Source organism: Hyla sarda, chromosome 1 (assembly GCF_029499605.1).
Source record: "Hyla sarda isolate aHylSar1 chromosome 1, aHylSar1.hap1, whole genome shotgun sequence".
Lineage (NCBI taxonomy): Eukaryota > Metazoa > Chordata > Amphibia > Anura > Hylidae > Hyla > Hyla sarda.
This window is the reverse complement of record NC_079189.1, coordinates 309,869,189-309,883,797: the sequence shown is the minus strand read 5'-3', so window position 1 is coordinate 309,883,797 and position 14,609 is coordinate 309,869,189. Positions and strand designations below refer to the sequence as shown.

Genomic DNA, 14,609 nt, shown 5'->3' with positions numbered 1-14,609 from the left:
GACAATTTTGGGGGAAGTAGTGGAATTTGGGGATCAGAATTTTCAAAGTTTAAAATTTTTTTTGGTTACTAAGGTGTTACTAATGAGAACCTGGTTTTGAGAGAAACCACCAACATTAGATTATTGGAAAACTGTAGTAAATAAAATAAGGGGGGGGGGTACATGGAAATTTTGGCTAAAACCTCCAAAAAAGCTGGTAAAAAGTTCCAATTGATTTGATGGTGTTGGTGATGTTATGGATTGTTGTTTTGTTTTTTTTGTTTTTTTCTTCTCCCGAGGCCTGGCCGGGGGGGGGGGCTTGGGAGGGTAAAGAAAAAAAGAAAAACAAAATGAACATATGTATGTGTTTTTAGGGTGCCTATATTGAGGTGTGTAGTAAGTGCACAGCCTGTATATCAGCCTGTATAAGTGTTTAATGTCGTGTCTCCTGAAAATAACATAACTCACCGCATAGCCATTAATGCTTAAACCTTGGTAACAAAAGTGAGTACTCCCCTAAGAAGAGATATCCAAAGTGTCAATATTTTATGTGGCCATCATTATTTTCCTTAAGCCCCTTGGGCATGCAGTTCACCTGAGCTTCACAGGTTGCAACTGGAGTCCTCTTCAACCCCACAATTACAACATCACAAAGCTGGTGGATGTTAAAGGGGTACACCGCTGCTCAGCATTTGGAAAAAACTGTTCCGAATGCTGGGGCCGGCGCCAGGGGAGCTCATGATGTCATAGCCCCGCCCCCATGATGTCACACCCCGCCCCCTCAATGCAAGTCTATGGACTCCCTCCCATAGACTTGCATCGAGGGGGCGGGGCGTGACATCATGGGGGGGGCAGAGCTATGACGTCACGAGCTCCAGGTGCCAGCTCCAGAGTTTGGAACAGTTTGTTCCAAATGCTGAGCAGCGAAGTACCCCTTTAAAGACCTTGCGCTCACCCAGCTTCCATTTCAAGTACCACAGATACCTAATAGGGTTTAGGTCTGGAGACATGCTTTGCCAGTCAATTGCCTGTACCCTCAGCTTCTTTAGCAAGGCAGCGGTCGTCTTGGAGGTGTGTTTGGGGTCATTGTTATGTTGGAATATTACCCTGCAGTCCAGTCTACGATGGGAAGGGGATTATGCTCTGCAGTATGTCACAGTACATGTTAGTAATGATGATTTCCTCAATAAACTGTAGCTCCCCAAGACCATCACTTCCTAACACGTGGAGGTATTTTGATGAAACTTGGTACTCATGTTATTTATGTCAACTAAAAATATGAGGATGGGGTATAAGGTCGGGATATGAGGTTGGGATATGATGTCGGGATATGAGGGTGGGATATGAGATTGGAATAGGAGGACAAGAGCTTCATTGTTGTGTTTCCTCTCTCACAGGGTATAGATTGAAAGAACGGGCAACACTGGGTACTCTGCTAGTGGCAATTAAAGGTTAATTTCCCACACCTGTAGCCTAAATGCCAATTTGTGTCTGTGTATAAATAGTGAATGGGTTTAATAGCTCTGATGTACTTGCACTGAGCAGGATAGATACTGGGTCATGGGTAGCAGAAAATAACTGTCAAAAGACCTGTGTAACAAGGTAATGGAACTTTATAAAGATGGAAAATGATATAAAAAGATATAAACAGATATCCAAAGCGTTTAAAAAGGCCAGTTTTTACTGACCAGTCAAAACTATTTTAGAGTTTTCTTGATACCAAGCCAAAGCCAGACCAAGAAAGATTTTATCCACAACTGCCAAAAGAATTGTTTGAGATACAAAGGAAAACCTACAGGTAACATCATGAGAAATACAGGCTGCTCTGGAAAAAAATGAAGCAGTTGGTTCAAAAAGCAAAATACGACAATACTTGAACAAAAATGAGCTGCATTGTTACGTTGTCAGAAAAAAGCATTTACTGCACCAATGCCATATAAAAGCCTGGTTACAAGAAACTAGACAACACCTTCTCACACCTCACAGCTTCTGGCAAACTGTAATTTGGAGTGATAAGACCAAAATAGAGCTTTATGGCCACAATAGGTGCCATGTTTGGAGAGAGGTCAACAAGGTATATAGCGAAAAGAAGACAACCCCACTGTCCGTGGATTACATAGAAGAAAAAGGGGCCCAGAGCAAAGGTGGAAATGGACCCCTGTTACGGTGACTGATTTTGTTCCCAATGACAGAAAAGTCATGCCTGGTTTTTATTTCCATTGGATTTCCAAGACAGATTGGTCAGTTCCTCCATCATTTAATTTTTTGAAAATGCAGATAACTGGTGAGCGAAGGTATGCACGTTTTTTTTACCAATAGAAAATATAAGACCAACTAGGCTTCCTCTCTCCAATTACCCCATAGCAGCTGCATGGTTTGCCTCTATGGTACATTTGTTATTGTCCTCTTTGATGCATGGTGATGAATCACTGATGTGGGGGGGTGCAAGCTCTAAAGGCAGGGAGGAATCTAGTGGAAATTGAAGGCAAGATGAATGCAACAGTTTATCAGAAAATACTGCCAGACAATTTTCATTTTTCTGCATGAAATCTGTGTATAAGATGCTCTTGGACCCTAAGCACTAGGCCAAGTTGACCCTCCAGTAATTAGAGAAGAAAGAGGTGAAGGTTTTGGAGTGGTCATCACAGTCTTCTGACCTTAATCTTATTGAGCCACTCTCGAGAGACTTTGCATGACCTGAAGGCAATTTGGTAAGATAAATACCTCAGAGAATCCAGGGTCTCATAGACAACTATTACAAAAGACTGCACACTGTCATTAAAGCTAAAGGGAAAAATGCTTAGTATTAAGAACTAAGGGTATGCAGACTATGAAAAAGGGGTCATTTCTTTTTTTATTTTTTTTTTATTTGTTGCCATGTTTGTTTTTGTTTTACCACTGTGCTATTCTGTTACAGCCTACATTTTATTTGTAGGTCACTAATGTTTGCTTTAAAAATGCCAATTATCCAAGGGTATGCAAACTTTTGAGCACATCTGTACATGAGTTTCTCTACTATGCTGTCCCGGTCAGTCTGCAGCTCTAAACATGTTGATATATCGCCACCCTTAGTTTGGTTAGTCCTCTTTGACAACACCTTTTGTTAGAACGATGCCCCAACAAGAAGATGATCACAACAGACAGGATGCTCAGTGATCAGCTGCAATCTATGGGAGAACAATTTTCCACAGGAATAATAAAACATTACACTGTTCTCACTGAAATCAATGGGCTGTTCATGCAATGCATGTACAACATTCTGCATAAACAATCACGTGCTGAACTAACTGTATCATCATGATTAAAGAGTATCTGTCACCAAATAAAACTTTTAATATAGTGTTCCCTTTGTAATTAGCAGACATTTTCCCATTCACTTGCTCTTAAAATTATCAACATAAATATACTTAAAATGTAATAGAAAAAACAGTCACTAGGTGGAGCTGTTCTGGTCCCTACTGCAGTTAATACAGTGAGTTTGGTACCTCCCCCCCCCCCCCCCCCCAGCCTGGCAGGAGACCAAACTCAGAAAGTGCTTCTCTAGACTGAGCTTGATTGACAGCTGCACAGAGCCTCACTGAAACATGCATAGAGCCTCACTGAAAGCTGCACAGAGCCTGAGGTCTTCTATTTATTACAGCACTGCAACCATGTGAGGGCGGAAGTGGTCCCCCAGCAGGCTTCAGTGATGTCATGCCTGCTGGGAAACATCCACTTTCTCCTGCTGGGGCTGTGAGCAAGAAGAAAAGTATGATAAAGAGCTTTTTTAAAGCTCTGGAATTTTTTTTAAGGGAGGGAGGTGTGTTAGAAGTAGTTAGAGAACATAGCCGTAGTTAGTTTAGAAAAGTTTATTTGGTGACAGGTATTCTTTAACCATAAAATCTATGTTCTAACAAATAAAGGACAAAAGCTTTCTACTTGTTGAATATATGGATATTATATAGTACAATTATATTTGTAGAAAACTGTAACCAATGCAGAATAAATAAAGAGGTATGTTGATAAAAAATAGTTAACAGTTAAATGAACATATAAAGAAGATGTGGTGTAAAGAATGAGCAGATGCACTTCCTATTGCTTGGCATACCGTCTCTTTGTTTTTCCAACAGCCTGTTCTGTGACATAATTTCACTGATTTGCTTGCTGTGCGCCTCAGCGAGATAGCGTAGATGTGTTTCATTATCTGTTCCATTGGTCTAAAAATGGAAAGTTTTTTTATTTGACACCATTGTTGAACAGCTTAATAACTTATCACATACATTAATTTAGATACGTATTTACCAAAAATTGGCTTGGTCTGCAGTGCTACTCACATGTATGAACCCTCTGTGCAATACTGATTATTATTCATAGTGGTTTCTGGAAATATGAGCAATAGACTAAATTATGGTATTACATATGGACTATGATGTAGAATTTTCCTCGTCACTCTGTTTTTGCAATGCCTGTGCTCAAGACTACTCTGCTCAAAAAAAATAAAGGGAACACTTAAACAACACAATGTAACTCCAAGTCAATCACACTTCTGTGAAATCACACTGTCCACTCAGGAAGCAACACTGATTGACAATCAATTTCACATGCTGTTGTGCAAATGAAACAGACAACAGGTGGAAGCTTTAGGCAATTAGCAAGACACCCCAATAAAGGAGTGGTTCTTCAGGTAGTGACCACAGACCACGTCTCAGTTCCTATGCTTCCTGGCTGATTTTTTGGTCACTTTTGAATGCTGGTAGTGCTTTCACTCTAGTGGTAGCATGAGACGGAGTCTACAATCCACACAATTGGCTCAGGTAGTGCAGCTCCTCCAGGATGGCACATCAATGCAAGCTGTGGCAAGAAGGTTTGGTGTGTTTGTCAGCATAGTGTCCAGAGCACGGAGGCACTACCAGGAGACAGGCCAGTACATCAGGAGGTGTGGAGGAGGCCGTAGGAGGGCAACAACCCAACAGCAGGACCGCTAACTCCACCTTTGTGCAAGGAGGAGCAGGAGAAGCACTGCGAGAGCCCTGCAAAATGACCTTCAGCAGGCCAAAAATGCATGTGTCCACTCAAACGGTCAGAAACAGACTCCATGAGGGTGGTATAAGGGCCCGACATCCACAGGTGGGGGTTGTGCTTACAGCCCAACACCGTGCAGGACCTTTGGCATTTGCCAGATAAAACCAAGATTGGCAAATTCGCCACTGTCGCCCTGTGCTCTTCACAGATGAAAGCAGGTTCACACTGAGCACATGTGACAGACATGACAGAGTCTGGAGATGCCGTGGAGAATATTCTGCTGCCTGCAACATCCTCCAGCATGACCGGTTTGGTGGTGGGTCAGTAATGGTGTTGGGTGGCATTTCTTTGGGAAGCCACACAGCCCTCCATGTGCTTGCCAGAGGTAGCCTGACTGCCATTAGGTACCAAGCAGGTAGGGCCAGAGATACGGGTGTAGATTAGAGCTGCACATTTCTGCCCCCCCCACCCTCATTAAAGATATGACATAAGAGCGTGACATTTGGCTGAATATATTCTATTTGGACCATTTTTGGGTATGGTAGTTGTTATTATTATTAATTACTTTTCATTACTAATTATTTTTCATGTAGTCTGTACTTACCTTCAGTTGGTCATCTTTATTCTGTGCAGAGTTTTTTAGCCGGTTGACCTAATTAATAGAAATATAAAGATATTTGGATACAATTTTTAGGGGGGTATATCATCAGAAAATGAACTATTGTGTATGTTCTTATATGAAACATAATTTTATTATCTTTTAATTGTGCTTTTTTTAAATCACTACCTATTAAAATACAGTTAGGATGAACAGACAAAAAATGGGGAATCTGTAGAGAGCTACTGCTAGCAAGGAAGGAACACTGGATGCCAAAGATGCACAGGACGATTATTGGAATATAAGATTTCAGACAACACGTTTCGGCACTGGCACAAGCCTTCCACAGGTCCACAAATAATTACTGGAATGGTGACAAATATATAGAAATAAATATCATTTCCCATAAAACAGTAAAAAATAGTTATATACCGTAAAGACCAAAAGTTTGGACACACCTTCTCTTTATTTTGATGACTATGAAAATTGTAGATTCACACTGAAGGCATTAAAACTATGAATTAACACATGTGGAATTATATACATAACAAAAAAGTGTGAAACAACTGAAAATATGTCCTATTCTAGGTTCTTCAAAGTATCCACCTGCTTTGTACACTCTTGGCATTCTCTTGTTGAGATTCAAGAGGTAGTCACCTGAAATGGTTTTCACTTCACAGGTGTGCTGGTGTGGGGGTGCTTTGCTGGTGACACTGTTGGGGATTTATTCAAAATTGAAGGCATATTGAACCAGCATGGCTACCACAGCATCTTGCAGCGGCATGCTATTCCATCCGGTTTGCGTTTAGTTGGACCATCATTTATTTTTCAACAGGACAATGACCCCAAACATACCTCCAGGCTGTGTAAGGGCTATTTGACCAAGAAGGAGAGTGATGGGGTGCTGCGCCAGATGACCTGGCCTCCACAGTCACCGGACCTGAACCCAATCGAGATGGTTTGGGGTGAGCTTGACTGCAGAGTGAAAGCAAAAAGGGCCAACAAGTGCTAAGCATCTCTGGGAACTCCTTCAAGGCTGTTGGAAGACCATTTCAGGTGACTACCTCTTGAAGCTCATCAAGAGTGTGCAAAGCAGTAATCAAAGCAAAAGGTGGCTAAAACCTAGAATGTTACATATTTTCACACTTTTTTGTTATGTATATAATTCCACATGTGTTAATTCATAGTTTTGATGCCTTCAGTGTGAATCTAAAATTTTCATAGTCATGAAAATAAAGAAAACTCTGAATGAGGTGTGTCCAAACTTTTGGTCTGTACTGTATATGTAATTGGAACATATACATTTAATACAAAAAAAGGTCAAAGAGGGGGATAGAACCAATTCAAAAAGAATACATAGGGTGAAATAATGTGGACATGAGCAGATGCATTGACCTGCCCAAAAGTACCCATGTATTGGTATTTGTGAAGGGTCTTAAAAATATTGTGAGGGAAAACTGTTTAAAAAGGCAGAAATGGGATTGTTGGTCTCTTTACTGTATTTCTGCTTCCCCCTCCCCTTACTGGGGCGTAGCGATATGGGTAGAAATTACTCGGAAGAAAGTGTGTACAAGTTTCTCATGGGACTCAAACAGGGTGCGTATAGGGTTTGATGTTAGCATTCAATATTACACCTCTATACACTGATTAGAGTATGAAAATGCTGGAATGGTATCAATCTGTAGCCTTAGGCTCCAAGCAGATATTAACACCTATGGCAAGACCAGTTTATTGATATTCTTTTTATTTACATGTCTGATATTTTCGAACTCCACCTTTTTGATGTTATTATTTTCGTTATCTTTATTTTTATTGGTTTACTTGGCCATGTGGTTTGAGGTGCAGCCAATTCCTCCATGGATAAGCTGACGTGTCATGCAGAGAGCATGTTGACTTCGAAGCGGGAGGGAGAGGTGGGGTGCAGCTTTCTTGGCTTTCTGGTTCCTTGAATTTCTTTGTTCTGTATAATTATTGTAACAACATCAATGTATGTTATATTTTATGTGTTGCACTCTGTAATACAATGCTTCTTATTAATATTTGAAAACCTCAATAAAACTTTTGAAACGTAAAAAGGCAGAAATGGCGCTGTATGGAGAAATGCTGCCATGTGTCCTTAGGGTATAATTTTAAAAAAAACTGATACAATGTCGTAAGAATTAGTACACATAATAATAATAAATAAGCTGAAAGTCCAAGGTGATTAGTACACATAAAAAACAAAATAATAAAAAAATCATATATATATATACATATATATATATATATATATATATATATATATATATATATAACTAGATGTCTAAGCTGCAATAAACATATGTAGGAACACAAGGTTGAAGGTGGAGGAATGTTGGGCAGTGCCCGACTATACTAGGGAGGCTATACTAGGGAGGTATATGAAGATGGCTCATAAAAGTATATACAGATGGACCTCCAGAAGCATGAGGCCAGGTTATTAGGGGAATATTATTATAGTAGATGCGTCCCGAAGTATTTCCTGTGCATTGGTGGCATAGCAGTGTGGAGCGCAGCGTTCTGTCTTAAGTACGGGCAATGCGGGAACATCCCGGACATGTGCACTGCGCGACTTCCGGTATGGTCGGGCTGATCGGGAAGCGCGTGTCGTGCATAGCGGTGGCAGATGATGTTGTGTTGTGCACTTATATGGATGAGGGGGAAAGGATTATGTGTGTCAGAATGGTACTACAGTGGGAATCAAAAGTTTGTTCATTTGCAAAGTTCAAACGCAGATTTTTGTGGTGAGGAGGTAGAAGAGATTTTCTTCTGATGACTCTTCCATGAAGATATTTGTACTGTCTGATATTTTTCTTGGTCTTCCAGATCTTGCGTTAACTTCCACTGTTCCTGATGACTGCCATTTCTTAATTACATTCCGAAAAGAGGATATTGACATCTGAAAACGTTTTGCTATCTTCTTAGCCTTCTCCAGCTTTGTGAGCGTCAACTATTTTCAGTTTCAGATTTCTAGACAACTGCTTAGAAGAATCCATGGTGCTGATTGTTGGGGCAAGGTCAGATGAGTCTGGGCATTTAAAACCTTTGAGATTGACATCACGTGATCTTCCCAGATGATGAATGAGAGCAATCCATGACATTGGCAGGTCTCAGCTTTGCAAAGGGGCAATGCATGCTATAAATTCTGCAGGGTGCCCAAACTTTTGCAGACGCCATTTTTTGTTTTCTGTTATTTTGAAAGTGTAAAAGATGGAAATAAAATCTAACTTTTGTTGACATATTATAATAATGTCTAATCTGTAATCTGATGCCTTTTGGAGATTTTTCCATCTTTCTTCTTTATACACATTAATACAAATTTTTACCTGGGGTGCCCAAACTTTTGATCCCCAATGTATAGGAGAACAGTGGTATGGAGATGGAAGGGGGAGGAGAAAACAAGAATGCAGAGAGACAAAAAATGGGGGAAAAAGGAGTAGTGTTATCAAGATGGAAAGGGGAGGAGAAGGGAAATGCTTTAGAATATTCAGAGGGAAACAGAGACAAAGGGGCAGAGTACTATAGGAAAAGTAAGGTGATGGCAAAGGGAATAGAGAGGAAGAGAAAATGAATGGAATGGGAAAAGAAATGGAGGGGTAATATGGCGTGAGAGAGGAAAGAAAATTATAAAATAAATAGACAGGAGAGAGAATGAAAGGATGGAGAAAAGAAAATGGAAAGGTGAATAGACCCAAAGAGAGAAAAAATGGATAAGTGGAGAATGGGATATAGAATGGACATGGAGATGTGGAAACTGGGGGTGAAAGAGATGAGTGGAGGGGTTAGGAGGGGAGGGCCTGGGTGAAAGGGCTGGAGAGGGGTGGGATACTGGGAGTGTGGGGGACAAATAATAAAGGGACGAACCTCTGGGACGAACCACGGGACTATGGTGATGATGTGAAAAAAAAGGGGGCTAACAGACGAGGAAGACCAATTTGCAAGTTCTGTATATAATTTCTATAGTTGAGGCCATCTGGGGCCAAACATTTTAATTTGTAGATCCAGTAGACTTCTCTACAGTTGAGTGCAGTCTGTCGGTTTTCCACATCTTCTGAGATCTGCTCAATTGGGGTAACCTTGATGCATGAGAAGTCCTTATTGTATTTTTCCATCAGATGCCTGGAAACGCTTTGATTAAGGTACCCAATGTTACAGTTGTGTCAGTGTCCATTCAAACGTTTTGTGAATGTTTTTGAGGTCCTTCTTACGTAGTAGAGACCACAACAACAGCCGAGTAAATATACCACATAGGAAGAACTGCAGTCAAGATGTGTTTTTATCTCAAAAGAGGTAGAAATGTTTGTGGTGAATGATTTTCTTCCATGTTGAATGTTGAGGCAACAGAAACATTCCTTACTCTTGCATTTTAAAGAGCCCGGAGTGGAGGTGACCGCCCTAGGTGCTTTCATTTTCCTAAGGCGGCTTGGTGCTAGAATATCCTTAATAGTTCTACCCCTACGAAATGTTAGTTGCGGTTTTCCTAGAATTACTTTTCTCAAAATGTGATCAACTAATATGGTCCCCCAAACTTTTATTACAATAAATCGTCCAGTGCATCTGTGGCGTCCAGAGCTCCTTCCCTGCTAGCAGTAGTGCTCTACAGATTCCCCATTTTTGTCTGTTCATCCTGCCCCCATACTTCCGTACCCAAGGGGACATGGATCGGGGAGATCGAGCTGCAAACTGCATATATCCACTCCACCCCAAATCAAAGTGTCGTGCCTGCTCTGTTGCACAATTCCAACAGGTTAGTACGCCACAATATGTGAGGTGGTGGGTCACGTCCACCTGCTCCCGCAATACTACATGAGAGAGCGCCCCGTTTTTTGTTCTTTTCACTTTGTACTAGCGCATCCAGTAACCATCCACTTGGTCTGGAACCAAGCTTTCCCGATACAGCGATAAGCAAGGCGGCAGCACCCTCTTACACTCAACATGGAATATACCTGCTCCGGAAGGACCAAAAGAGAAGAAATGGTTCAGCTATACACTAGCAACATCACATTCACTACTCCTGATAGGAATACCAGACCCTCAATAGAGGAAACAGAGCGACTCAACAAGCTGTTCCAAGATCTTGAAGATACTATGAAAACAGAGGATATCCATCATCTTGATGTGATCTTCTTACAAATTTACCGAAAGGAGCAAATCACCCCAAGAGGGCTGAGGCTCTCCCCTTCACGTCTACATTTCCACATGGTGTGGACTACACCCAGACCTGGGAGAAACTTATCATCCGCTGTTCCCTGGAAATGATTAACCTATTAATTAATTAAAAAGGACCAATTTGTGTACCAAACTGAGCGATAAGATTGATCACCTCACCGAATAACTCGAGCAATTCAATCTCCATCCAGACTTCTTTTCTATCAACAACAGGTTGAAACAAAAACTGAAAAAGAACTAATTGAGACAAAATCCCAGAAGCTTAAAAGAGCTAGAACAGACTATGCTATCAACTGCCTTCACTCTGCAGACCGCAAGAAAATACCTACAATCAGGAACACTAGTTAAGAAAGCAACTCAGATTTACCAAACCTATAACCAAGATACAAACAAGATACAAACAAGGCCCGTTAACCCTATGGAACACATATCTCAGACAACCCAATAGAGGCCTAGGAAGAGCGCCTCAATTCGCCAGAACCTTTAGACATTCCAACATTTCCAACAAAGAAAGTTGCAAACCTTGCCCAACAGCAGCAGGCTCCTACAAAACACAGGAAAGAGAAGATCACAATAAACCCAATTCCCAACCTTCACGTGTCCAGGCAACATAGGATGACACCAATAAATCAATGTGCCTGTCACCCCAGTCCTCTGCTCTGTAGAGCTACTTGAATCTGCACTTCAAGAAAGCATCTGTTGCTTAACCTATGGTGATTCTCCCACTTGTTCATACATACACAAAAATCGAATGGATTTATGCGACTCTCCTCATGATCCGTTCTGTAATGGAGAAGTAACCTTCATACCCTCTAGCCTCCCCAATAACACCAAGACGATAAGCCCAAAAGCTCCTTTTTCCCGCATCATTATAAGGGTCATCAATGACACGCATTCTAAAATTCTGCCATGGAAGAATTCTCTCGACTCAACACAAAGAAAGGTGCACATCGGAATCTGAACCTCACAAAAAGTGAAAACACCGCTCTGAAGACTCTAAAAGAAAATTTGGAAATTGTCATTAGAGGAGCTGATAAAGGGGGCCGGGTTTTATTCAGAATCGCAAAGAATACAACTATGAAGCCCTACGCATCCTCTCCAACACATCATACTACAACGTCCTAACCTCCGACCCCTCTCCTGAATACAACAAAGAATATACCGATCTCATAACTACAGCTTATAGCGACGGAGTATTAAACGAAAAAGAAAAACAATTCTTGGCTCCAACCAACCCCCCAGCTAGCATTTTTTATCACCTGCCAAAAATACACAAGTGCACAGAAAAACCTCCTGGAAGACCCATAATCTCTGGCATCGGCTCTCTCACAAGCCAATTATCACATTACATAGACCTATTTTCAGAAGATAGTGACCACACTACCGTCCTACCTAAGAGACTCTTCCAGCTTTATTGAAGATCTCTCTCAGTTTACATGGGAACAAAACTACCTGTTCATTACCCTGGATGTTTCCTCCCTCTACTCTAACATTGCCCATGATCTGGGCCTAACAATGACAGCACAATTCCTACAAGAAACCGGCAAATTTAAGGAAGAATAGATTAATTTTTTGCTAAAAGGCCTCCAATTTATACTCACCCATAATATCTTCTCCTATGGGGACTTCCTCTACCACAAGAAGAAAGGGACAGCGATGGGGATCCAAGTGGCCCCCAGCTACGCAAACCTCTTCATGGGGGGGTTCAAATCCGAACACATCATTGGTTCTTCCGATTTCAGACCCCATATCGTTTATTATAAATGGTACATTGATGACTTGTTCATTATTTGGAACGGCGATACTACCACTGCCACCCACTTCATTCAACATCTCAACAATAACAGCTGGGGCCTAGAGTTCACACCCACGCTGGACCCATGTTCAGTTGTCTTCCTAGACCTTAGGGTTGATCGCCATCAAGGCAAGATCATTCATAACTAAAACTCATTTAAAAAAAAGTAGACACTAACAGTTTCCTGGATTTGCATAGTGCACATCACAAAAAAATGGCTAACATCCTTTACAGGAAAAATCGCCGAAATTGCACGAACACATCAGACTTAAGACTCAATCCATAATCCTGAGAAAAAGATTGAAGCAGAAAAATTACCCCTCTTCTATCCTCAAAGAAGCATTCATAGCAAACTTAAATACAGAACAAAAAGACATTCTACCTTCAGTTGCACCCAGGAAGAAAACACAGGAACAATCAAATGCTCATAGCTGTAATTTTATCACAACTTTCAACCAAGAACACAAGAAAATCAGAGAAATTCTGGAGAGGAACTGGGGGACCTTATTAATGGATCCCATTTTGAGAAAAGTAATTCCGGGAAAACCGCAACTAACATTTCGCAGGGGTAGAACTATTAAGAATATTCTAGCACCAAGCCGCCTAAGGAAAATGAAAGCACCTAGGGCAGTCACCTCCACTCAGGGCTCTTTTAAATGCAAGAGTAAGGGATGTTTTTGTTGCAAGTTTAATGCTGTATAACAATAATATGATACTATAATTCATGCATTAAAGAATAGACATAGAAACATGAGTATCTGGTCTAAAATAAAAGGTCCTGAAGGTGGCCGCTTTTAGAAGGTCATTGAGTGAGCCTCTTGCTTGAATAGTTTTAGTGGACATTGCTCCTCGAGTGGAGTGAGCACCAAATTTGGAAACATCAATTCCAGCCATGTGCATAGCTTGTCTGACCCATCTTGCTAAAGTAGCGGAAGAAACAGCAAGATGGGGTTAACAGTAGGAAATGAGTAATTGAGGAAAAGAATGATTGCAAAGGGAATTAGTCTTGAGTTCATAAGATTTAAGACATCTTACTACACATAATTTAGGATGATGTGTAAAAGATGGATAAAAAACTGAGTCAATGTTGGTTTTGGTACGACGAGAAATCGTAAACAAAACTCCGTGAGGGGAGATCTAGAGCTTTCATGTCAGAAACTCTTTTAACAGAAATTAAACATAGAAGAACGGTAAGTTTTATAGATAAGAATTTTAATGAAAGGGATTCATTGTCTTCCCAGGAAGAGAACATGTTAAGAATAAGGGAAACGTCCCAAGTGGAATTATACTTTGGACAAGGAGGTCTTCTAAATCTAATTCCTTTAAGTAAATGGCATACAAGAGGATGTTTGCCAATTGGAAAGAAATTAACATGTTCATGTTCAGCAGATATGGCTGAGCAATAGAGGTTTATAGTTCTATACGCTTTGCCTGAATCAAAGGATACTGAAAGGAAATTTAGAATATGAGGGAAAGGTGCTCGAACGGGATCCAAAGATCGTTGAGAGCACCAATGAACCCAAAGTCTCTAGGCTGATCTGTAAGCTTTACAGGTGCCCGGAGCCCAGGCTTGCAATCAATTGAGAATGACCTGTGATCATTCATGTGATCAACGATAGGGAACCCGATAGAATGAGAGGGTATGGATTCCCTGATTGGTCTTGGAGTAGAAGAGGAAAAACTGGTAGTATCCTTGGGATGTCCATCGCCAAACTGAGGATTTGGGGAAACCAAGTCTGGGATGGCCACCATGAAGTTATCAGTACCATGGTTGATTATTGAGTTATTACTTGGGAAAGAACTCTTGGGATCAATGCGAAGGGAGGAAAAGCGTATAGGATCTCTTGAGGCCAAATTTGTAGAAAGGCATCTAATCCTAGGGCGTCTGGATCCGGACGCCAACTGAAGAATAGAGGAAGTTGACTGTTCAACCGGGAAGCAAATAAATCCATATAAAGGACAAAAAAAAAGAAGAGTCTAGCTTCCAATCGCTGGAGTCCGAAAGGAAACAAGAATTCCAGTCTGCGATAGAATTGGCTAGACCAGGTA

At 41.0% G+C, this 14,609-nt stretch overlaps 1 protein-coding gene across 1 annotated transcript in view; it reads right to left on the bottom strand.

Moving 5' to 3' along the window:
* LOC130306312 (coiled-coil domain-containing protein 17-like) overlaps positions 1-14,609 on the bottom strand; it is a 108,690-nt gene that overhangs the window by 72,299 nt on the left and 21,782 nt on the right. Inside the window, exons 2-3 of the mRNA XM_056552086.1 lie at positions 5,585-5,632; positions 4,067-4,175 (exon numbers count right to left, since the gene is read on the bottom strand). Coding sequence (XP_056408061.1) covers positions 4,067-4,175; positions 5,585-5,632 — 157 coding nt within the window. The remainder of the gene's footprint in view (positions 1-4,066; positions 4,176-5,584; positions 5,633-14,609) is intronic.